At 45.6% G+C, this 23,942-nt stretch overlaps 1 protein-coding gene across 1 annotated transcript in view; it reads right to left on the bottom strand.

Annotated features, from left to right (window-relative positions):
* Positions 1-23,942, bottom strand: part of clasp1a (cytoplasmic linker associated protein 1a) — a 133,555-nt gene that overhangs the window by 44,065 nt on the left and 65,548 nt on the right. The window contains exons 20-30 of the mRNA XM_079757971.1: positions 23,729-23,839; positions 22,617-22,643; positions 20,870-21,034; positions 17,759-17,917; positions 15,352-15,455; positions 14,831-14,854; positions 13,425-13,669; positions 12,397-12,460; positions 11,883-12,046; positions 7,718-7,796; positions 7,113-7,256 (exon numbers count right to left, since the gene is read on the bottom strand). Coding sequence (XP_079614097.1) covers positions 7,113-7,256; positions 7,718-7,796; positions 11,883-12,046; positions 12,397-12,460; positions 13,425-13,669; positions 14,831-14,854; positions 15,352-15,455; positions 17,759-17,917; positions 20,870-21,034; positions 22,617-22,643; positions 23,729-23,839 — 1,286 coding nt within the window. The remainder of the gene's footprint in view (positions 1-7,112; positions 7,257-7,717; positions 7,797-11,882; positions 12,047-12,396; positions 12,461-13,424; positions 13,670-14,830; positions 14,855-15,351; positions 15,456-17,758; positions 17,918-20,869; positions 21,035-22,616; positions 22,644-23,728; positions 23,840-23,942) is intronic.

Below are 23,942 nucleotides of genomic sequence, written 5' to 3'. Positions count from 1 at the left end.
ATGATGGAATGAAAAGTTAATCGAAATGAATGCTGCTGTTTAAAGTCATCAGGTAACCTATAAAGGTGACATTAGGTGGAGTGGATTGAGGTGGACTTACGGGAATAATTACTCTAAAGAGGTTCTTGACTGATACCAAGAAAACCAAGAACACCTCCCCACAAGGCCCAGCCTCTAGAGCAAGGGTGTCAAACACATTTTGGTTCAGGGGCCACATACAGCCTATCTGATCTCAATTGGGCCGGACCAGTAAAATAATGGCAAAATAACCTACATCAACTCCAAATCTTTAGCTTTGTTTTTCAGTACTATGCTTTATCATTCAGCCTACATTTGTAGCCTACATAATCACGGATCACAAGGATCTATAGTAGCACAACACATTTATTCACAGATAGGCCAATGGAATTGAAATAAAATGCATTTCACATTCATTAACAACTGGTTTATTTTTATAGAGCTGAGTGAATACATTTTTTACATCTGAATACCTGAACCAACTCGACACACTAAACAAACTCAAGTGGGAGCTATGAAGAAAGCTATCATACTGCCTTGAAATTGTAAATGTGCACATATAAATAAAATAAACAAACATAAAAGTTAAAGCAGTGCATGAGCAATGAGATTAGGCTACATCAGATCAAACTGTTTTGTAGGCTACTGAAGCTGAGAATGATATACTGCACAATATTCATTATCTTTAAACATGAAACCTGAGTAAACTTATTTTCAAAGATCTGCATTCATCAGAGTGCAAACATTTCTGAAAGAGCATCACAAGAATTAGGCCCAGGCCTACTTGCTGATTAATTTTTTTTTTCTCACTGCATTCTATTTGCTGCTGCTGGCTCCTGAAACTTGGCATCTTTTAGCCTAATATTGATGCACTCGTGTGCATCAATATTAGGTGTCAAATCCTGAGTGGCAGCACATTTCACAATGTCATTCAAGTGTGTGTTTGTTAACCTTGAGTGGTGCTTTGTTTTATTTAGGTTCATTACAGAGAACACCTGTTCACAAAGATAGGTAGTCCCAAACATGGATAAAACCTTTGCAGCGAGGGATGTTAATTTGGGGTACCCTGGCAAGAGATATTGATAAAATGTGTCCAAGCCCACCGACGCAAATTTCTCCTTCGTATTGGTATCACACTGCAAGTCAATTATCTTGAGTTGGATGTCAGCTGGCATGTCAGAAGGCTTGACTGTAAATGGCCAGCGAAAAACAGCAAATTCCTTCTCTAGTTCACTGAAGACCTGAAACCTCCGTTCGAACTCCTGCAGCAATCCTGTTATCTTGTCTTTGTATTGATCAATATCAGCATTACGTCCGGTCGCATGCACAGCTGTTAGACATGGCAAATGGGCGGTGTCACCGCTAGATATCTGCGTCTCCCAGAGTGATAGTTTTACCTTGAATGCGCGTATGCTGTCGTTATACTGAGTGACAATTTTTTTACGGCCCTGCAACATTTTGTTACAATTATTCAGGTGCTATGTAATATCCACCATAAAGGCAAGATCCTGCACCCACTGCGGACATTTAAGTTCCTTCACTGGGCTACCCTTTTTCTCCATGAACTGTCCAATTTCCTCTCGTAGCTCAAAGAAACGCTTGAGCACGGCACCTCGGCTTAACCACTGTTCTTCAGTGTGGTATGGTAGGCCAGCCTGAATGTCATTATCTCTGAGAAAAGGGTCAAACTGACGGTGATTCAGACCTCGCACTCTGAGGAAAGTTAGTTTTTACAACCACACTCATAACATGATCCATTTTTAGTGTTTTGCAACACAACGCTTCTTGATGCAAAATACAGTGAAATGCCCAAAAATCTTGTCCCTCGTTTGCCGTCTGTACTTTCTCTCGGAATTTTGTCGCAACGCCTGCCTCTCTTCCGACCATTGATGGTGCACCATCTGTAGCCAGGCTGACGGCACAGCACCAGTCCGCTCCGACCTTGTCGAGCTCCAACGAGAGAGCTGAATATGTCATTTGCTGTTGTATAAGTTGGGTTGCCTAGTAACGGGGATGCTGGCGAGTCTAACACCGCTCTGTCTGGCTTGTTTTTATTCTGTATTTTTAATATTTTTGAACTTTTTGTTGATTTTTTTTGTCTATAGTAGATTACCTAAGTTTACTAGTTATATATAGTCACTTTTCGCTATTGTCAGGGCGGCAGTTTTCTTTTTTTACGTGTTTTATGCGTGGAGTCGTACAGTTGCTTGACAGGAGGTGGACGCTGGCGTGTTTTGGCCGCTGTTGCTCACCGAGTCTATCTGTCTCTTACCGTTTTAGATACCAATTTTTTCTTTCTCTAACTTTTCTAAAGCAATCTGGACCTTACCTCTACTTTAGATTACAGCCCTACAGTCCACGAACTTCCACGAGCTTGGCTTGAGTCCACCGTGAGAGGTTTTTCTGACGTTTGGCACTGGCAGACGGGCTACCGGCTGACTAGCTGCTGGCTAGCGGGTCAGCTGTTGGCTGGCTGCTAAGTGGCGCTAACCTTGTTTGGCCAGCGGCTAGCGAAGCTAGGTGGCATCCGTCCTTGGTTGGCATGGCGTGTAGTTATTCCTCCTCACAACTCCACAAACTCAACTCTGCAATCACTCTTGGACTTAACATCCCCCTCATAAATGAACTATTTATGAGAGAACTAGGTCTATTGCGTTGCCCCCGTTATGCCAACCGGAGTACACACAGACATTTTGTTGACCACCAGCAGCCTGAGCAGTACATTCCCTCCATCTGGACGGCCGTCGCACAACTGGTACGTCATCGCACTGCCACCAAGAGGCTATTTCATTCTAAGCAGGACAGAAAACGAGTGGATTACAGCCTACTGCGGCCCCTACAGAGACACTCTGCTACCACCACCCTTGCATCCCCGGTTAAAATTGAACTTTTAAATGCACAATCCCTCAATAATAAGGCGTCTTTTATTCATGATCACATCATCAATGAGGAGATACACTGCATGTGCCTAGTTGAGACCTGGCAACAACCAGATGTCTCTAGTCTTAATGAAGCCTGTCCCCCTGGCTACACCTACCTCAGCCACGCCCGCACCACTGGCCGCGGTGGTGGCCTTGCCGTTGTTCACCGGGGAGACTTTGAGTTGTCCCCCCTGTCCCTGCCTGTCCACTCCATATTTGAATGTCTTGCATTTAAATGCAAACCGCCACTTTCCACTACAATTCTCCTGATTTACCGGCCCCCTAAACCAAACCCAGCTTTCATCCCTGAGATACATGACCTCCTCACCACACTCTACACAACCCCAGGGAATATCATCATACTCGGTGATTATAATATTCATGTTGACAACCCCCCCTTCCTACTCTGTAGCTGAATTCCTTAATCTTCTTGACAGTCTCAACCTCACCCAACACGTCAATGTCCCAACACACTCCAGAGGCCACACTGCAATCTCTCGCTGCACGATCTGGGCGTGTCCGACCATAAGGCCATCTCAATGGAGCTACCCACCCTGTCCCCCCTCAATAAGCCCGACAGACAAATCAGTTTCAGGAACCTTAAAAACATCAACCCAGTCACCATGACTACTGACCTCCTCCATCTCTCCGCTGCCAACCCCCCTTCAGTCACTGAATCTGTGGATCTCTACAATTCATCGCTCAGCGCCCTCCTGGAGCGCCATGCCCCAGCCCAGACCCGTCACCTTCACACGCTCAGCCCCCTGGTACACCAGGGAGCTACGACTGCTGAGGAGAACGGGGAGCGTCCTTGAACGGCGTTTCATGGACTCAGGACTTGCTGTTCACAAACTAGCCTACCGGGAACATCAGAAGGCCTACAGCAAGTCCCTCAGTGACACACGGCCCCGGTTCAACTCCCACATAATCAACAATAGCCCTGGTAACTCCAAGCAGCTTTTCTCAACCATCAATCATCTCCTCAAACCTCAGACCCCCCCACACTCAGAACACAACACGCAGGAGCGGTGCAACAGCTTCATCTCCTTCTTCAAATCCAAAGTAGACAACATCCCCTCCCCTCTCTATAGCCCCCTGCCCCTCTGCCCCCCCTCTCTCCAGCCCCCCTGCCCCTCCCCCCTCCCTTCTCTCCAACCCCCCTGCCTCACCGCCCTCCCCTCTCTCCAGCCCCCCTGCCCCTCCCCCCTCCCCTCTCTCCAGCCCCCCTGCCCCTCCCCCCTCCCCTCTCTCCAGCCCCCCTGCCCCTCCCCCCTCCCCAGCCCCCCTGCCCCTCCCCCCTCCCCTCTCTCCAGCCCCCCTGCCCCTCCCCCCTCCCCTCTCTCCAGCCCCCCTGCCCCTCTGCCCTCCCTCTCTCCAGCCCCCCTGCCCCTCCCCCCTCCCCTCTCTCCAGCCCCCCTGCCTCACCGCCCTCCCTCTCTCCTGCCCCCCTGCCCCTCTGCCCTCCCTCTCTCCAGCCCCCCTGCCTCACCGCCCTCCCTCTCTCCTGCCCCCCTGCCCCTCTGCCCTCCCTCTCTCCAGCCCCCCTGCCTCCCCCACTCCCCTCTCTCTTCTCCCCCGCCCTCTCTTCTCCCCAGCCCCTCTGCCCCTCCTGCATCTCCAGTCACATCCGCCAACCGTCAGTCCAGGACCCCTCAGCTCCTCTGCTGTTTCACCGACATCACTCAGCATGAGTTTGAAGACATCCTGAAGAAGATGAAGCCCACCACCTGAGACCTGGACCCATTTCCCTCAACCCTGATAAAAAGTCACTCCTCTGCAATTAGTCCCATGATCACCAAAATCATCAATCAGTCTCTCCGGTCCGGCCATGTCCCCACGTCTCTGAAAACTGCTGTCATCAAGCCATTACTCAAAAAGCCCAGCCTTGACCCTGAAACACCTGCCAACTACCGCCCCATCTCCAACCTCCCTTTCCTTTCAAAGGTGTTGGAAAAGGTAGTTTCTGCCCAACTCCACAACCACCTCATAACAAACAGTCTTTATGAGAAGTTTCAGTCTGGTTTCCGCTCTGGCCACAGTACGGAAACTGCCCTGGTCAGGGTCACCAATGCCCCGCTGATGACTGCTGATGCTGGCTCTCCATCACTTCTCATCCTTCTCGACCTCACTGCAGCATTTGACACCGTCGACCACCACATCCTTCTCCACCGCCTTCACTACTCCATCGGTCTCTCTGACACTACCCTGGCATGGTTCACATCAAATCTCTCGTACAGAACAGAGTATGTATCACTGGGTGATGCTAAATCGTACACGCACTCCGTCACTTGTGGTGTCCCTCAAGGATCAGTCCTTGGCCCCACCCTCTTCACGCTATACATGCTCCCCCTTGGTCGTGTCATCAGCCGGCATGGAAGATCTTTCCACTGCTACGCTGATGACACCCAACTCTACATAAACACAAACCCAAACCCTTCTGCAGCCCTATCCACACTTTCCACCTGCCTGGAGGAGATAAAGGTGTGGATGGCAGCTAACTTCCTACAGCTCAATGGCTCAAAAACAAAAGCCATTCTTGTTGGCACTCCACACCAGACCCGGTCATCCACCATCACCAACATCAGCTTCTCCGGCAACGACATCCACCTCTCATCCTTAGTCACTAACCTCGGTGTCAGAATGGACCCTCACCTGACCTTTGAGGCCCACATTCACCATCTTTGCAAAACCTCCTTCTTCCACCTCAGGAACATTGCAAAACTCTGTCCCATACTCACTCTCCCCGATTCCGAAAAACTTGTCCACGCCATTGTCTCCTCCAGGCTGGACTACTGTAATACACTCCTCATCAGGATCCCCAGCAAGAACATCCAGCGGCTGCAGTACATCCAGAATTGTGCTGCCAGGATCCTGATGGGGGTGCAGAAGTACCACCACATCACACCCACCCTCAAATCCCTCCACTGGCTTCCTGTCTAGTACAGGATCGAATTCAAGATCTCCCTTCTGTCCCACCAGTACCTCCATGGCACTGCCCCCCTATACCTCAAAGAACTCATCACTCCCCATTCCTCCTCACGCCATCTCCGATCTGGACAGGCCAACCTCCTCCAGCTTCCGAGGACAAGGCTCAGAATTATTGGTTGTATTTCTTTTAATGTGCATTGTAGCACTTTGAGGTCATTAAGTTGATGTTGATGTTGAAAGCGTTATAAATAGAATTTATTATTATTATTGTAGTGTCCTTCATAGGCACCAACTCAAGGAACTCCTCGGTGATTGTCAAAGTCTCATCAACACCCCGAATAAATATGGCCAGTTGAGCAATATCTGTTACATCAGTGCTCTCATCAATTGAAACCGAAAAAGCAATAAATTACCTGATTTATCATTCATTTGGCTGCCCAAGTCTCCTGAGAGCTCTGTTACACTATCTGTGACCGTGTTTCTCGACATACTAATGTCGGCAAAAGCAGATTGCTTTTCAGGGAACATGACTTCTGCAGCCTTCAGCATGCATGTTTTCACAAACTCACCATCAGAAAATGGCTTGGATGCTTGCACTATCTCGTGAGCAATTAAGGTAGCTGGCTTTCACTGCTGCATCACTGACCCTGCGGCTGAAAGTAAAAGTAGACTGCTGTTTCTTCAGACCAGCTAACAATTTGTCTATCTCCTCTTTTCTTAGTTGTCCTTTCAAATGGTGATATTTTTCTTTATGATGAGTCTCATAGTGGCGCCGAATATTATATTCTTTGAACACTGAAACTTGCTGATTACATACCAAGCACACTGCTTTTGTATTCACCTCTGTGACTAAACAATTCTCAGTCCATTTTTCCTGGAAAACTCTGCACTCTGTGTCCACTTTTCTTCTTTTTGACAAAGAAATTTTGGTAATTGGGATGTCACCCTTGATAACTTCTTAATTGTGGTGAAACAAGTACAAGTGTGGAATTCCATAATTTATTTTTTTATTTTGGCTGCCCCTTAGTGGCTGGAGTGAGCATTTTGGTTATTTCTTTGAAAAATCATAACTCATCACAGGAATGGGCTAGAGACTTTTTTTTGACATGTGTGGACATGTATGCTCTACAAGTCGCGGGCCTGATCAAATCATCTCGCGGGCCGGGCCGTATGTTTGACACCCCTGCTCTAGGAGAAGAGGTGGAGGCAGTGTACAACCGGCTGCGACCGGACGCTTTCTCCTACCTTGCGGACGTCGGAGCTCTTGGGTTCGGTGGTCCAGGTGATGATACGGGACACGGCCAGGCGTGTCTCGCTCGAGTTGACAAAGTCCCCAGGATCCATGTGCCGTGCCAGCGACTCAATGTACTTGAGGATGGCCACCTTGACCTGGGGAAACGACACACTAGCTCAGCTCACCACATCACAGGTCCCACACCAAGAGTCTATCTTCAATATTGGGGTTCAATTTTCATTCCCCATGCTTTGTGATACTGTTTGCTGTATTGATTCATTTAAAATGCGCTTTTATCCCAGGCAACTAAGTTTACTTTTCCAGAGGATTCAGATTCACTTTAGTAACAGGCAGGGGTAAGGGGGAATCAGTCACATAGGTAGGCGGATATGGGAGCCCCACTGCCACTACATCAATAAAATGGGCTAAACAGAATAAATGATCAAAATACTATAATTAATAGGGGACTGAAAAACAGCTAATACATTACACAAATCAGCTTTAAAATTAAATCAAGTTTTTGTGTAGGCAAACCTTAGTGTAGGCAAACCTTATGACAGATAAATTGCTATTATACAAAACATTGAAACAAACAATACTACTAAGTCGGCCATACCTTGAGGTTAGGAGTCTGAGTTTGGTCCACGATGAACCTCATCAGAATGTTGAACTGTTGATCGAAGGGGAAAGAATCCCTGAAGAACACAAAACACACAAGCAATGTTTAATAGTGTCATAGTGCCATGAACCTCATCCTCATCGTCAAAATCGCTTATCCGGGGTCAGGTTGCGGGGGCAGCAGCTCCAAACTTCCCTTTCCTGGGCCACATTGACCAGCTCTGACGGGGGTATCCCGAGGCATTCCCAGGCCAGTGTTGAGATATAATCTCTCCACCTAGTCCAGGGTCTACCTGAGGTCTCCTCCACACTGGTCGTGCCTGGAACACCTCCCTAGGTAGGCGCCTAGTGGGCATCCTTACCAGATGCCTGAACCACCTCAACTGACTCCTTTCTAAGTACCTCACGGATGGCTGAACTTCTCACCATATCCCTAACGGAGACGCCAGCCACCCTCCTGAGAAAACCCATCTCGGCTGCTTGTACCCGCGATCTCGTCCTTTGGGTCATCACCCATCCCTCATGACCATAGGTGAGGAAAGGAACAAATCAACCGGTAGATCGAGAGCTTTGCCTTGCGGCTCAGCTCTCTATTCGTCACAACGGTGCAGTAAAGCAAACGCAATACCGCCCCCGCTGCTCCGATTCTCCGGACAATCTTGCGCTCCATCGTACTCTCACTCGCAAACAAGACCCTGAGGTACTTCAACTCCTCCACTTGGGCTAAGGACTAATTTCCTACCCGGAGTAGGCCATCCGCTGGTTTCCTGCTGAGATTCATAGCCTCAGATTTAGTGGTGCTGATCCTCATCCCAGCCGCTTCACACTCAGCTGCAAGCCGATCCAGTGAGTGCTGAAGGTCACAGGCCGATGATGCCATCAGGACCACATCATCTGCAAAAAAAGCAGTGATGAGATCCGACTACACCTTGATATCCTGGCCATGAATATCACAAACAGGATTGGTCACAAAGCGCAGCCCTGGCGGAGGCCAACACCCACCGGGAACGAAGCTGACTTGCTGCCGAGAAAGCGACACAGCTCTAGCTTTGGGAGTGCAGAGATAGGATGGCCCTGAGGAGTGACCCCCTCACCCCATACTCCAACAGTTTCTCCTGGGCCACCCAGTCATACGCCTTCTCCAGATCCACAAAACACATGTAGACCGGATGGGCATACTCCCAGGCCCCCTCCAGGATCCTTGCAAGAGTGAAGAGCTCGTCCGTAGTTCCACGTCCAGGTTGGAAACCGCATTGTTCCTCTTCAATCTGAGGTTTGACGATCGGCCGAACCATCCTTTCCAGCACCTTGGAGTAGACTTTACCAGGGAGGGTGAGTAGTGTGATACCCCAGTAATTAGCACTCTCTCTGGTCCACTCTTTTGACAGGGGAACCTTTGGCACTGTACCAGACTCCCACGCAATGTTGAATAGCATTTCCATCTGGATCTCATCATTTCCTTGGGCTTTGCCACTGAGGAGATGTTTGACTACTTCAGTGACTTCCACCAAGGAAATTGAAGACAAACCCACATCAGCCTTAAGCTCTGCCTCCATCATAGAGGGTGTGTTAGTCGGATTCAGGAGTCCTTAAAGTGTGGAGGTCAACAGAGTCCCCTCCTTACTGTACATAGCTTGGATGGTTCCCCATTTCCCCCTCCTGAGGTGCCGGATGTTCTTCCAGAAACACTTTGGTGCCGACAGAAAGTCCTTCTCCATTGCCTCTCCAAACTTCTCCCACACCCCCTGCTTTGCCTCCGACACGGCAGTGGCTTCAGCCCTTCGAGCCTGTCGTTACCCTGCTACTGCCTCAGGGTCCTCCGGGATAACATATCCCGGGTGGCCTCCTTCTTCAGTCGGACGGTGTCTCTGACCACCGGTGTTCAACCTGGTGTCCGAGGGTTACCGCCCCTTGAGGCACCTAAGACCGTGCCAGACTGAGGCCATAGCTCACCGTCGCAGCTTCAGCAATGTAGGTCTTGAACACCAGAAAAGCTCTGCCAGAGGTGTGAGTTGAAGATCTCTAGGACTGAGGCCTCCTCCAGAGGTTCCCAATTCGCCCGCACTACCCGTTTGGGCTTATCAGGTCAGTCCAGAGTCTTCCCCCATTCCCTGATCCAACTCACCAGATGGTGGTCGGGAGACAGTTCTATCTCGCACAGAGGTCTTTACAACAGACGACCACTCTGTTTTAGATCAGGGAGGCCATTTCTCCCCACCAAGCCTCTCCACGTGGGCGCTGAAGTCTCCCAGCAGAACTGAGGAGTTCCCTACTGGAGCCCATACAGGACTCCATTCAGGGTCTCCAAGGAGGCAGAGTGCTATGAACTGACGTTCGGTGCATTTGCACAGAAAGGCAGTTCGGTGCACACAGCAGTGCTTCTTTGACACACAGACCTCCTCCCTGTCCCTGCCTCAGATAAGAAGAGGCCGTGCAGCAGGCGTCAGGACACGGCGACAGTCTGCGTTTTCCCCCCCACCACCCTTAGGCATGGGGAGGCGTCCCTCTCGTCCATTGGTGTAAACTCCAACACCGCGGCCGGGGATTAATGATTATCCCCACACCTGCCCAGCCCGTGAGGCACCCTGTGAGGCAGCAACTTCGGTGAAGAGAGTCCAACCCCTATCCAGGAGTACGGTACCAGAGCTGAGACTGTGCATATAGGTTTGCCCCACCAGATCAAATTGGTAGCGCTCTCCACCTCTCTCCCAAGCTACGGTTCCTTTCCCCACAGTGAGGTGACATTCCACATCCCCAGAGCCAGTTTCTGCCGCTCGGGTCTGGTCCGCTGAGACCCCTGACCTTCACTGCCACCCATGTGGCAGAGCACCCGACCCCAGCGGATCTTCCTGCAGGCGGTGGGCCCACAGGACAGAGAGGGGGGGTTGCCACATCGCATTTTCGGGCTGTGCCCGACCGGGCTCCGTGGCAAACCCGGCCACCAGGTGCTCGCCGACAAGCCCTCCAACTGGGCCGCTCCAGACGGGGGCCCCAGGCTTCCTCCGGGTAGGAAGCCTCCAGACAACACAGCCCTCAGGTTCACAATGATACGAAAACCTATCCACCACGATAAGGTGATGGTTCCAGGAGTGGTGCCATGAACAGTTATTGAAATTAACCTTGAGGAAATAGAGCAAGTAGAACAATCTTCAAATCATTTCCCAATTAGGGATGTTAACTGATTACCGTTTGACCGATGGTTGACCATATCAACGTTAACCGATCAATCTTGTCACTTGTCGGTTAAAAAAAATTGGGGTCAGTGTGGACTGTGGAGTGTGTGTTGGTTTCACTTCACACAAAAAGATGATCAGATGAGGTGGAAGTTGGACGGACACCGCGTCTCTAGCCCACTGTTTAATCTCTCCTCAAGTCTTAATTATTCCCACATGCGAGCGGCGGAGAATATGATATCTAAATTATTATGGACAGTAGACTAAACGCCAAGATCTTCCAAGATCTTTTTGTGTGAAGTGAAAAAATTATCCCTCCCACTCAATTTTTCTGTCTCCTCAAAACTAAACAAGCGGCGTCTATTCGGAGCTGTCATTTTCTTAAATGAGCCGCAGCAATGTTTCAAATGAGCTCCTAACGCTGCCCTCTTCCGATTTGCCCCTGGTGAATCCGTCGCAGGGTCTCAACGAGGTGGGCGTTTGATCCCACTCTCTACACACGGTCAACTTGCAGTAAGCATGCCTCGTGTTTCAATTCAAACACAGGTCGTGTGGCGGTTAGAGCCACTGCCTCTCACTCGGTGAGTGTGTGTGTGTGTGTGTGTGTGAGTCGGAGGCAGAACGGGAGAGAGATAAGCAGAGTTATGAAAAAGCAGGCGGTTGGCGCGGCTCGAAATGGCTGTTATTTCAAATAGCACATTTTAATCTGATCAGGTTTCAACCGGTTAATGAGCCTCGGTGGTCAGTCATGAATAATTTCCATTTTCGCCATCCCTATCCCAATATTAATAATAATCCCAAAATAATACTTCCTATTCTTTTAAGGTAATGAGAGTCTTGAGAACTGGTTATTACAACAAACCAAAAATCTTTGGTTTGGAATTGTAATTACACTAATAAAAAAACAATAAACAAAATGATAATAAATAGATAACAAAACCAAAATGATTAAAAGATTGCTGACTGTCTCAGCGTCAGGGTGGTCCTCACCGCGTGATGTCCAGGGCCTTCTGGACTTTGGCCTGCACAGAGCCCAGCAGGTCGGCGCCCATCTTCTTCAGCAGCTGGGTGAGCAGGACGAAGAGCCAGTCCTGGAGGTCGTCCCGGTGCACCGTCACAAAGTCCACGAGCGTCTCCAGGAACATGCTGAAAACCTGGGGGGGGGGTTACTTTATTTATTTGTTACTAGCAGGAGGAGCTATTCTGTATTTATTTGCGAATGTGCTTCATGGTAAATAAAAGGGCCTTTTTGGGTGGAAACTACACACACACACACACATACACACGGACACTTACCCTCTGTGGTTAAATCCACACCATGGCAGGCAACAAGCAACGATTGAGAGAGAGAGACACATTTAGTTTCAAGTCACTGCATGGTTGTTATGCGACAGGTGCATCATGATAATGAAAACACATGCTTATTGTTATGATTGCTAACCTAAAACACTGAAGAAGATGCGTATGTGTGTTGCTGGAAAATAGCATTGGCTCGAGATCATACCTTGCTATGGGGATCGGCAAACATCCTGGTGAAGATTTCACAAAGCCTCTTCAGTTCTACGCGGCTGCAGAAAAACATGGTAACAAACAAAACATTAAAACTCATGATAATAATAATAATGGATTGAATTCATATAGCGCTTTTCTAGACACTCAAAGACGCTTTACAGTGAAGGGGGGGCCTCACTCACCACCACCAGTGTGTAGCACCCACTGGGGTGATGCACGGCAGCTATTCTGCGCCAGAACGCTCACCACACACCAGCTTGAGGTGGAGAGTTAGGGAATTAATGAGTCAGCCAATTATACAGGAGGATGATTAGGGGGCCAGATTGAATGGGCCTGGTTGGGCCAGGACACCGGGGAAACCCCTACTCTTTGCGCTAAGTGCTAACTGGGATCTTTTATGACCACAGTGAGTCAGGACCTCGGTTTTTTACGTCTCCTCCGAAGGACGGCGCCTTCCACAGCACAGTGTCCCCGTCACTGCACTGGGGCATCGGAATTGATGTTAAAGATAAATACCTCTTGCAAATCTTGGGTTTAAAAATGTATATTAATGTATAAATATACTTAAGTCTTGCCCAACTAAACTTGTACATCGTGACGGCAAATCACAATGGCCGCCACAATTTTGGAAGCCCAGAAACAATTGAATGTTAGTTACTATGTTTTTTAGGTCATTGTTTATTAATTAATCATGAAAGGATTTTCATAATGGGGAGACATTGTTACGTGTGGATCTGCCACAGAGGTTTTCATGCAAGATGCGGCAAAACAACGTTTTGATTAGCATAGGTGACGGTTATTTACGTTTCTTTTGGATTCTCCTCTAACTATGGTCCAGTATCGCCGACAAAATCGCTCTCTTATATTTGGTCATCACTGAAGCCAGACATGGAGAATGGGGTATTAAAGAGATCAATCAAATAAATTAATTAATTAAGTTTCATTAGATAGGTGCTGTCAGTTCAATCACAGCAGAAACAGCAGCACCAGAGCAGTGTATCCCACCACAGGCGACCCCACCTCAGTATTCTCTGGCTCTTGAGCAGGTTCTGCAGGCCCAGCAGGCCCTCCTTCCTCTCGGACCAGTTGGAGCTGGCGCAGTGGTTGAGGACCTCCGCCACGTCCTCCGTCTGACGCAGGTAGTGGGGAATGCTGCCGTTACGGGAGCCATACGAGCGCTCCGAGCAGGCGCTGGACGCGTCGCTGTTGGCGTCGTCGTCCGAGTACATCCCCGGCGACTCATACCGCCGTCTCATTGGCTTCCTCTGTGGTGAGGGACGAGGGTTAGTTGTACATACGTTTATCTTACGATTATTGTGAGATTAAAACAGAACTACACAATGGTAGAGCGTAGTGCAGGTTTGATATCCATGAAGATCCACCATGGTGGGACATGTGGTAGGGTTAATTACGTCAAAACTAAACAATGGTGGAAATGCGAGGGTACTGCAAGGTAACATGTGACGTAATTAATGAAATAGATAAATTTACAATAATTGTAAAAGCAATATAGATAATTGTGAATAATGACATAAATATTGTTCAGTAAATATAGTTTCTTGTTATTATTTCTTTAGGATATACATATACATATTTTGACTGCGTGTGTAGTTGTGTACTTATAATTATTTGCATGAGGTGGACCGCGAAAGATCTTAATGATAATTTAGTGGTACTAAAGTAAAAGATTTAGAACCACTGCGGTACAGTATAGTGCAGGTTCCATTGCAACAAGCTTAGAGGTAGGAATTTGACCTAGGTACTATCACAATAAAACTCCAAGATTTCAGGGTAGGGTTGCATAGGGTTGATTACCAAAAAACGACACAATGGTAGAGATTAGACTAGGTTTGATTATGACAAAACTACACAATGGTAGAGATAAGACAAGGTTTGATCACAACATAACTAATCAATGGTAGAGATTAGCCAAGGTTTGATTATGACAAAACTACACCATGATAGATATTAGACTAAGTTTGTTTATGACAAAACTCCTCAATGGTAGAGATTAACCAAGGTTTGATCACAAGGTTAGAGATAAGCCTAGGATTTGTTGCAAAAACGTTCCACGATTGCAGAGCTCAGAGTTTGATTACAACAATGTTTTAAAATGCACAGCTGCAATTAAAGTAAATAAAAACTTAACAATAGTATGCATGTGTCTTGATTATAAATGGTGTGATATGGCTGAATTTAAACAATTCACAGAAAAACTAAAAAACATCACAATGTGTGAACAGAATCACAAAACACACTGGTTTGAAAAGCAGGGAGTGGGATGGAGCTAAGGAAAAACTAAAGTGAAAAGAAAAATTTGGGGGTAATGAAACAAAAAGTTGGGAAGCTGCCAGTCGGTGAACTGAGTGAAGAAGCTAACATGTTTGAGTATGTGCGCAGCGACGGAGAGAGAACTGGACAACTACCTTATTCCTGGAGTCGCCTAATAGCTGAACATCCAAGGGGAGACAGAAAAGGGGGGGGGGGGGGGGGGGGGTGGAGAGGTTTTAAAAGGTAAGGATTGAACAGTTTAAACAGGAGAACGTTGTTTAAGATATCAGTTTCAAGTGATCTATAGCAGGTATATGGGTGAAATACAGCCATTTGTTAAAAATACTAAGGTTGCAATTTTCCCAAGTAATTCTAATGTCCCTATGAACTAAAAACACTGTTCTTATTTACCATAAGTTAAAAAGCTGTGAACAAATACAAATGCCAATCAACATGTAGACTCATAACATGATATATATTGGCAAAGGATTCAAAAACACGATCTAAATTCAATCATTCATATCAAAGCTAAAATGACTTGTGACTATAGTGAATCAATCAATGTCTGAATAGAAACTCAACATCCTCCAGTGGTTCGTCACTAGTCACCTTGTTAGGTGAATTCCAATTACGTCATCACAGATCAGTACATCATGGGAGCCTCGAGGTGACCTACCAGAGCGTCTGCCACGGCTGCCTCCACCTCGGTGCCGGTGTTCAGGACCCTCATGGCGTTGACCGACGCAGAGATTCTAGCCTGGTGGAGCAGACCATAGCGATCTGGAGCAGAGAATGGGGGATGGATGGTGGTTTTTAAAAAGTGTGACCACATAATGTTCTACCACTCATACTACGTGTATGTGAGACATGTTTTCTGTATACGTTTTTGTAGTTTTACTATTTTTTTGTTATTTATATCTCCTATTAAATCGTATACTTTCCTGTATATCCCGTCTGGGATTATGTAGGGGATAGTACATTCTTATCTTGTCAACAATGCATACTCATGTCAAAAAAAGCATTTTAAGGGATCCTTTGTTAAGCAAACTCTTCAATCCAGAAACATAGGGGCATGGAGTAAGAGAAAATCCATGTTTCCAAGTACCGAATACACAGGAATAAAAAATAAATAAATAAATAAACATTGAGAAAGGAAAGTTAGACCCCAAAATGAAGAACCTGGATTGCTTGGAGGTCAGAGAGGGACAAGTGAACCCATCCACCAGACAAGAAGAAACCATCAAGAGGGCGTATGGAAGATGACCATTTTAGAGGTTCAAATGAACAAATCAACCTTAAAGGAAGCATTCATAGCAATACCAAATAAGTCCCAATGATAAATAAAGAGGCCTGAGCCAAAGTATGAATTTGGAGAACATAAATACAGAGAATAACCCATTCCTTGTTACAAATGTGGGAGGCTGACTCGTGGGGAATTAAATAAAAGTTAACCAACGACACAGACAACATCCACAAGCAACACCAACAAAGATCACATTAGCTCACCAACAACACAAGTCAGGTACAGTTCTCTTAACAGCTAAACAATATAAAAATATATATACATAAAGAAATATATATATATATTCTAATATAAAATAAATATATATACTTCTATACTTCTATATATACGTTTGTATATATATACATATAAAAAAATATATACAAATGTAAATAAAGAACTAAAAAAGCAACATCACGCGTCTCTTTTTAAGGCAAATATATGAAAAATATCAAATAAAATATACAAATATAAAGAAAGTGAATCATAGTTTTCTACTTGGTCACAGACTCGTGCTTGGGTGCATGCAGGCGGCTCATCAAATCTACGGCTCCACTGAGCCTATCACAGGGAGGGACGGGGTGAATGAGACTAGGAGGACGGGTTGAAGTGGCGGAGGGGTGGGGATACTCTGGGGCATGCAGGTCACCTGACTGGCTGTGGGGGTCTGCTGTGGACAAAGCACTGGTGGAGCGAGACTGATGTCGGGAAGCTGTAGGGGAGAGGGTTCACCCGCACAGGGTGGGGGGTTAAAACTGATAGACAGCAGCACAGGGGCTGCAACAGGGATTGGTACAAGTTAAAGGTACTGACACAGGTAACATTGTTACAATTAAAGGTGCTGTTAAAAGTACGGCTACAAGTACTATTACAGGGACTGTTACAAGTCACAGGTGATTTTACAAGTGCTGTTACAGGTCGTGTTACAACTGATGTTATAAATTGCAGGTACTGTTAAAAAGGTACAGGTACTATGACAATATATATTACAGTCTATACACAGTCACAGGTTAAATGTACTGTTAAAAGCTACTATTTCTGTTACAAGTAATGTTACATACATGGTTATAAGTTACATGTCCTGTTACAAGTTACAGATACCGTAACAAGTACCTTTACAGGCACTAATACAAATTACAGGCACTCTTACAAGTTACAGATACTTTTACAACGATTTCAGAACCAAGCTTTTCACATCCAAATCAATGTGTAGAACTATGTGTATTAACGTGGGGTTGACTAAGGACATTTGAAGCTGGATATGCTAAAGAGAAAATAAATGCCATAGATTCCTAGATATCGTAGCCACCTGGATTTCCAACTGTGACATCACTTCCTCTGCTAGTTCAATAATACATATAGATAATACATGTTCTTTCTTTCTGAAGTGGCACTCACAACCCACCACAAGGTGGTTTGAGGCATCCAATGCACATGACATCTTAATGTAATCTAAAAACACAATGGCAAACCTCCACTCTATATTTATAATATTTATAAATTAGTCCATGCAGAGACAGGATAAAGAGAGAGAGAATGATTGGCATGACTGACAGACAAGAGAAACAGCAAAGGTAGAAAACAGGATCATTGACCATAGATGAGACAAAACAATATCTCATGGTCACCAAGGAACACATCCGTCACAGAAACATACAACAGAGGCATGCAGTTGTATCAGACACAGAAAGACAAAGTCACATGCAGCTGTTCGGTTCAGTGTGGATTATCCTCTCCTCTTTTTGGACAGCCTCTGGGCTCCATACCGGGGGGTTGGGAGGGGGTTCTGGTCAGTACTCACCCAGAGACGTGAAGCCCCGTGCAGGGCTGGTGTCGCGGCTACTCTCACGACTGGTGTCGCGGCTGCAGCCCTGTGACATGCTGGGACGGGGGATGCGGCTCCGGGCTAGCGTACGATAGGGGGAAGCAGCAGGAACAAGAGCTTTACCACACAGCCTGGCTGTCAGGACCACAGGGTAGGGGACAAGGTGTCAGGGTTAGCAGGCCTCAAAGAAGGGGGGGCCAGGGGTCGGGGGAAGAGAGAGAGAGGGGCGATCCAGGGCGACACACACACGGAGGAGAACGAGAGAAAGAGAGAGAGAGTGTAGGGTGACGGTGGTGAACAATACTGCTTGTTAGGAGGAGACCAATGTCTCAGCGGGTTGAACATACAACGGTTAATGCACACATGTTATTCCATAACTGTGATGATTCCTTTCTTTCTAAGAATGAACATAATTTAAAAGGACTAGGCCCACCCTCCCTGTTGAGGATTTTCAACAATTGATCCAAATAAAAACAGAATAAACCGGCAAATCTTGTAACTAATCTGTTAGCAACCAAGCAAAAGCATCTCAATCAACAAAATAAACATGTTATCCCAATCCAGAAGAAGCCAATGGCACTTCCAAATGCACCACTGAGAGATTGTCCAAATTAAACAGTTGCAAAGATGGGGAAATGATTGGTCATTGAGAAGATTGACCCCTAGCCGATCAACCTATCCCAGGAGGAAGAGGAGATTGAGGAGGCGACAGTAGGAATCCTACGCTGCTATGATTTTGCTTCCATGGCAAGGTTTTATAGGATTTTTTGTTCTGGTATGGAAGATGGGATGTTGCCATGGAGGAGGAATTCCAATGTCGACCATCTCTCTATAAAAATCTACAATTATCATATTAAAAATATTATACATTTTACATACATTTGAATTTCTTATACTAATGATAAAATGTATATAGTTAACGTCACTGTCATTCATTCGTCATATATTTGAAGTCTTAACAGGGCAAACCAGCAGAGGAATGTGTGTGTGTCTGGTAACATGTTTTAGATTAACTCATGTACACACGTGGACAAAATTGTTGGTACCCCTCTGTTAATGAAAGAAAAACCCACAATGGTCACTGAAATAACTTGAAACTGACAAAAGTAATAATAAATAAAAATTTACTGAAAATTAACCAATGAAAATCAGACATTGCTTTTGAATTGTGGTTCAACAGAATCATTTTAAAAAACAAACAAAAATGATGGTACCCTTAACTTAATATTTTGTTGCACAACCTTTTGAGGCAATCACTGCAATCAAACAATTTTTCTAACTGTCAATGAGACTTTTGCACCTGTCAACAGGTATTTTGGCCCACTCTTCATTAGCAAACTGCTCCAGTTGTCTCAGGTTTGAAGGGTGCCTTCTCCAGATGGCAGGTTTCAGCTCCTTCCACAGATGTTCAATAGCATTTAGATCAGGGCTCATAGAAGGTCACTTCAGAATACTCCAATGTCTTGCTCTAAGCCATTCTTGGGTGTTTTTAGCTGTGTGTTTTGGGTCATTATCTTGTTGGAGGACCCATGACCTGCGACTGAGACCAAGCTTTCTGACACTAGGCAGCACATTTCTCTCCAGAATGCCTTGATAGTCTTGAGATTTCATTGTACCCTGCACAGATTCAAGACACCCTGTGCCAGATGCAGCAAAGCAGCCCCAGAACATAACTGAGCCTCCTCCATGTTTCACAGTAGGGACAGTGTTCTTTTCTTGGTATGCTTCATTTTTTCGTCTGTGAACATAGAGCTGATGTGCCTTGCCAAAAAGCTCCAGTTTTGTCTCACCTGTCCATAGGACATTCTCCCAGAAGCTTTGTGGCTTGTCAATATGCATTTTGGCAAATTCCAGTCTTGCTTTTTTATGATTTGCTTTCAACAGTGGTGTCCTCCTTGGTCGTCTCCCATGAAGTCCACTTTGGCTCAAACAACGACGGATGGTGCGATCTGACACTGATGTACCTTGACCTTGGAGTTCACCATTAATTTCTTTGGAGGTTGTTCTGGGCTCTTTGGTTACCATTCTTATTATCCGTCTCTTCATTTTGTCATCAATTTTCAAGGGAGGTTGGCTACAGTCCCATGGACCTTAAACTTTTGAATAATATGTGCAACTGTAGTCACAGGAACATCAAGCTGCTGGGAGATGGTCTTATAGCCTTTACCTTTTACATGCTTGTCTATAATTTTCTTTCTAATCTCCTGAGACAACTCTCTCCTTCGCTTCCTGTAGTCCATGTTCAGTGTGGTACACACCATGTCACCAAACAGCACAGTGACTACTTTTCACCCTTTAAATAGGCAGACTGACTGATTACAAGTTTGAAGAAACCTGTGATGCTAATTAGAGGACACACCTTAGTTTAACATTTCCCTATGGTCAAATTATTTTCAATCTTTTCTAGGGGTACCATCATTTTTGTCCAGGCCTGTTTCATTAGTTTGTTTTTTAAAATGATTCTGTTGAACCACAATTCAAAAGCAAAGTCTGATTTTCATTGGCTAATTTTAGGTAAATTTTTATTTATTATTACTTTTGTCAGTTTCAAGTTATTTCAGTGACCATTGTGGGTTTTTCTTTCATTAACAGAGGGATACCAACAATTTTGTCCACTTGTGTAACATACTACCAAGGTACTGGAGTTTATCTCTTTCAGGAAATAAAGTTTAGCACGGGTTGATAGTTCCTCTTTGCATCATCGCTGTCACAAACCTGTGTCATCAGCGCCAGACACGGTTTAATCAAATAAGAACAGCACATCAGGAATATCATCAAATCTAATCTACAAGCAAAACCCGGCTTCTTTCCTGCCCATCTATGAAAATTCTGATGAAATGCATGAAATATACATTTTCATTAGCAACCTACTGCTCTCCGCGACTATAACCTTGAACAGGTCCTCCCAATCAGCATTATCTGTAGTATGTCAATTACCACGACTGTAAGATTGACCCTCAAGCACGACCTTCAGCATGTGGCTTAGCAGGACTTATTTACTGAACATACACGCAACAACATAAGCACGTTATTTTGCCAGTCCGTTAATAAAGACCTGAACCATGTGACCTTTGACCTGTGACCCACCGAGGCCCATGCGGTTGGGGCTGGGCTCGCGACTACAGCCGTGGCTGTGGGGTATGCGGTTGCGCTGGCCGGTTGGTGCTGCAGCGCTGGAGACGCTGGTCCGGGGCGGCCGCCCATAGCTGCTGTGGCCAAGCAGCTTCCCCGGGGAGCTGGAGCGACTGCCCGCTGGAGACACACACACACACACAGTACAATACACACACACACACAAACATATACATGTTGATATAAACAAACAGGAGAAGACACATACATATATTCACTCACACAAACACACACACACACACACACAGTACAATACACACACACACACAAACATATACATGTTGATATAAACAAACAGGAGAAGACACATACATATATTCACTCACACAAACACACAAACACACACACACACACACACACACACAGTACAATACACACACAAACATATACATGTTGATATAAACAAACAGGAGAAGACACATACATATATTCACTCACACAAACACACAAACACACACACACACACACACACACACACACACACACAGTACAATACACACACACACAAACATACATGTTGATATAAACAAACAGGAGAAGACACATACATATATTCACTCACACAAACACACAAACACACACACACACACAAACACACACACACAGTACAATACACACACAAACATATACATGTTGATATAAACAAACAGGAGAAGACACATACATATATTCACTCACACAAACACACAAACACACACACACAGTACAATACACACACACACAAACATATACATGTTGATATAAACAAACAGGAGAAGACGCATACATATATTCACTCACACAAACACACAAACACACACACACACACACACACACAGTACAATACACACACACACAAACATATACATGTTGATATAAACAAACAGGGGAAGACACATACATATATTCACTCACACAAACACACAAACACACACACACACACACACACACACACACACACACACGCAACCAAGGCGTCTCCATTAGATGGTGACCCAGTTAGGCTGGTGTGTTATGTTGAGTCTGACTGAAGAAAAAGATTCCCTGCTATAAGCTGTTAAAAATAGAGCCCTTCCAGCCCACTGAGGAGGGCAAACGGCACAGAGGATCCACAACGGAAATGCAGTAGACAAAATACGAAAGAAGGTGGAATTTCAACTGTGAATAAGAAAAACTAAACCAAAAACCAAACATAAAGTGTGGTGTGTTTAGAAACAGGGAGCGAATAAAGATCCTGTCTGGACCAAGGCTACACATAGATAATGTGTGTGTGGTGTGAGTGTGTGTGTGTGTGTGTGTGTGTGTGTGTGTGTGTGTGTGTGTGTGTGTGTGTGTGTGTGTGTGTGTGTGTGTGTGTGTGTGTGTGTGTGTGTGTGTGTGTGTGTGTGTGTGTGTGTGTGTGTGTGTGTGTGTGCCTGTCAGCGTGTCAGTGGCTGGGTTCTGGACGCTATTTGGCATACAAAATGTTTTGGTATGTGCAACACCGTTCAAAATTCAGTCAGAGAAAACAGTGGCTAAATATAGACACAATATAAAAAAACGTATATTTCTAAAGTTGTGAGTGGAGGTAATAGGGAACCAAAGCTCATGCAGGGATAAAATGTGAATATTAAAAGGACAGAAAACAAAACAAGACGACATGCAAAGCTCTTTTTGAAGGCGGGGTTTAGGGAGCAAGTGCTGGCTTATGCATGACATGTGATTGGATGAAGCTGGGCCTTACCACTGATGGGATTGGCTGATCTTGATCCTGAGTGTTGAAAGCGAGCACCAGGATAGGTGAAAATCAACAACGGTCAACTTGAGACAAGAAAGTGCTGTGTCTATTACCCAGCATGCACCCTGGTCAGCTGGACAATGTTAGTTGAGCGTCACTCAGATCTCATCAGAATATCCTACAGTATAGACCACCAAGTGTGACACTAAGTGACAGTTAGATGCCAACTAAAATGGTTATAAAATAATTTCACCAATTACCAACACAAAGTACAGTTACAAAAGTACAGAATGATGGTTAAACACCAAATCTTCCTCAAAGGGAAAAAAGGGATGATACCTCAGAATTGAAAATATATAGATTTTTTAACACTTTGGTGGTCTATATATGCAAACATGGACACACATGCAAGCAAGTTAGTCCCGATGCATTAGAGTCATACACACAGAGGAGAGGGGCACAGGTCAGTGCATTTAGTTTAGTATGACCTCATCACAAAGAGCATATTAAAGCAGAGGTGACATGAAGATGGAGCAGAACGCTTAATGTGCAGTTACATTGACTGTATCTAATGTAGCCCTGTCACTTTTAGACAGGAAGATCACAGAGGTCGCCTGTTTGAACGAGATTAACATCACTGTCAGCTCTTCTTGTCTTTTGTGTTTGTATGCATTAGAAAACAATAATTCAACCCTCTTGACCAACATGTTATGTCACTCTTGGTAAATTACGCCAAATGATGTATGGTGTACTTACGTATCTGTGTGAAGGTGTCTGTGGGTTTTCTATGTGTGTTATTTCCATGTGTGTGTGTGTGTGTGTTAGATAGATTTCTAAGTGTGTAATGTCTGTGTGTTTGTGTGTTTGGTGTCTATGTGTGTGATGACTGTGTGTGTGTGTGTGTGTGTGAGAAGTCTTCATGTGTAATGTCAATGTTATGTGTGTGTGATATCAAGTGTGTAATGTGTGTGTGTGTGTGTGAGAAGTCTTTATGTGTAATGTCGATGTTATGTGTGTGTGTGTGTGTGTGTGTGTGTGTGTGTGTGTGTGTGTGTGTGTTGATATCAAGTGTGTAATGTGTGTGCCTTTGTGTGTGTGTCTGTGTGTGTTTCACTCACGCTGGGACTGGGAGACCACTTTGGCCCGACTGCGCCCCCTGCTGTCCACCAGCACCGTGCTGCTGGAGCCCCCGGTACTGCCTGAGCTCTGCCTCCTGGTCCGCACACGACCTGGGAGAGAGAGGGAGAGGGAGAGAGAGAGAGAGAGAGAGAGAGAGAGAGAGAGAGAGAAGGGAGAGAGAGAGAGAGAGAGAGAGAAAGGGCGAGGGAGAGG

Source organism: Pollachius pollachius, assembly GCF_949987615.1.
Source record: "Pollachius pollachius genome assembly, chromosome: 20".
Taxonomy (NCBI): domain Eukaryota; kingdom Metazoa; phylum Chordata; class Actinopteri; order Gadiformes; family Gadidae; genus Pollachius; species Pollachius pollachius.
This window is presented reverse-complemented; position numbering and strand designations above follow the sequence as displayed.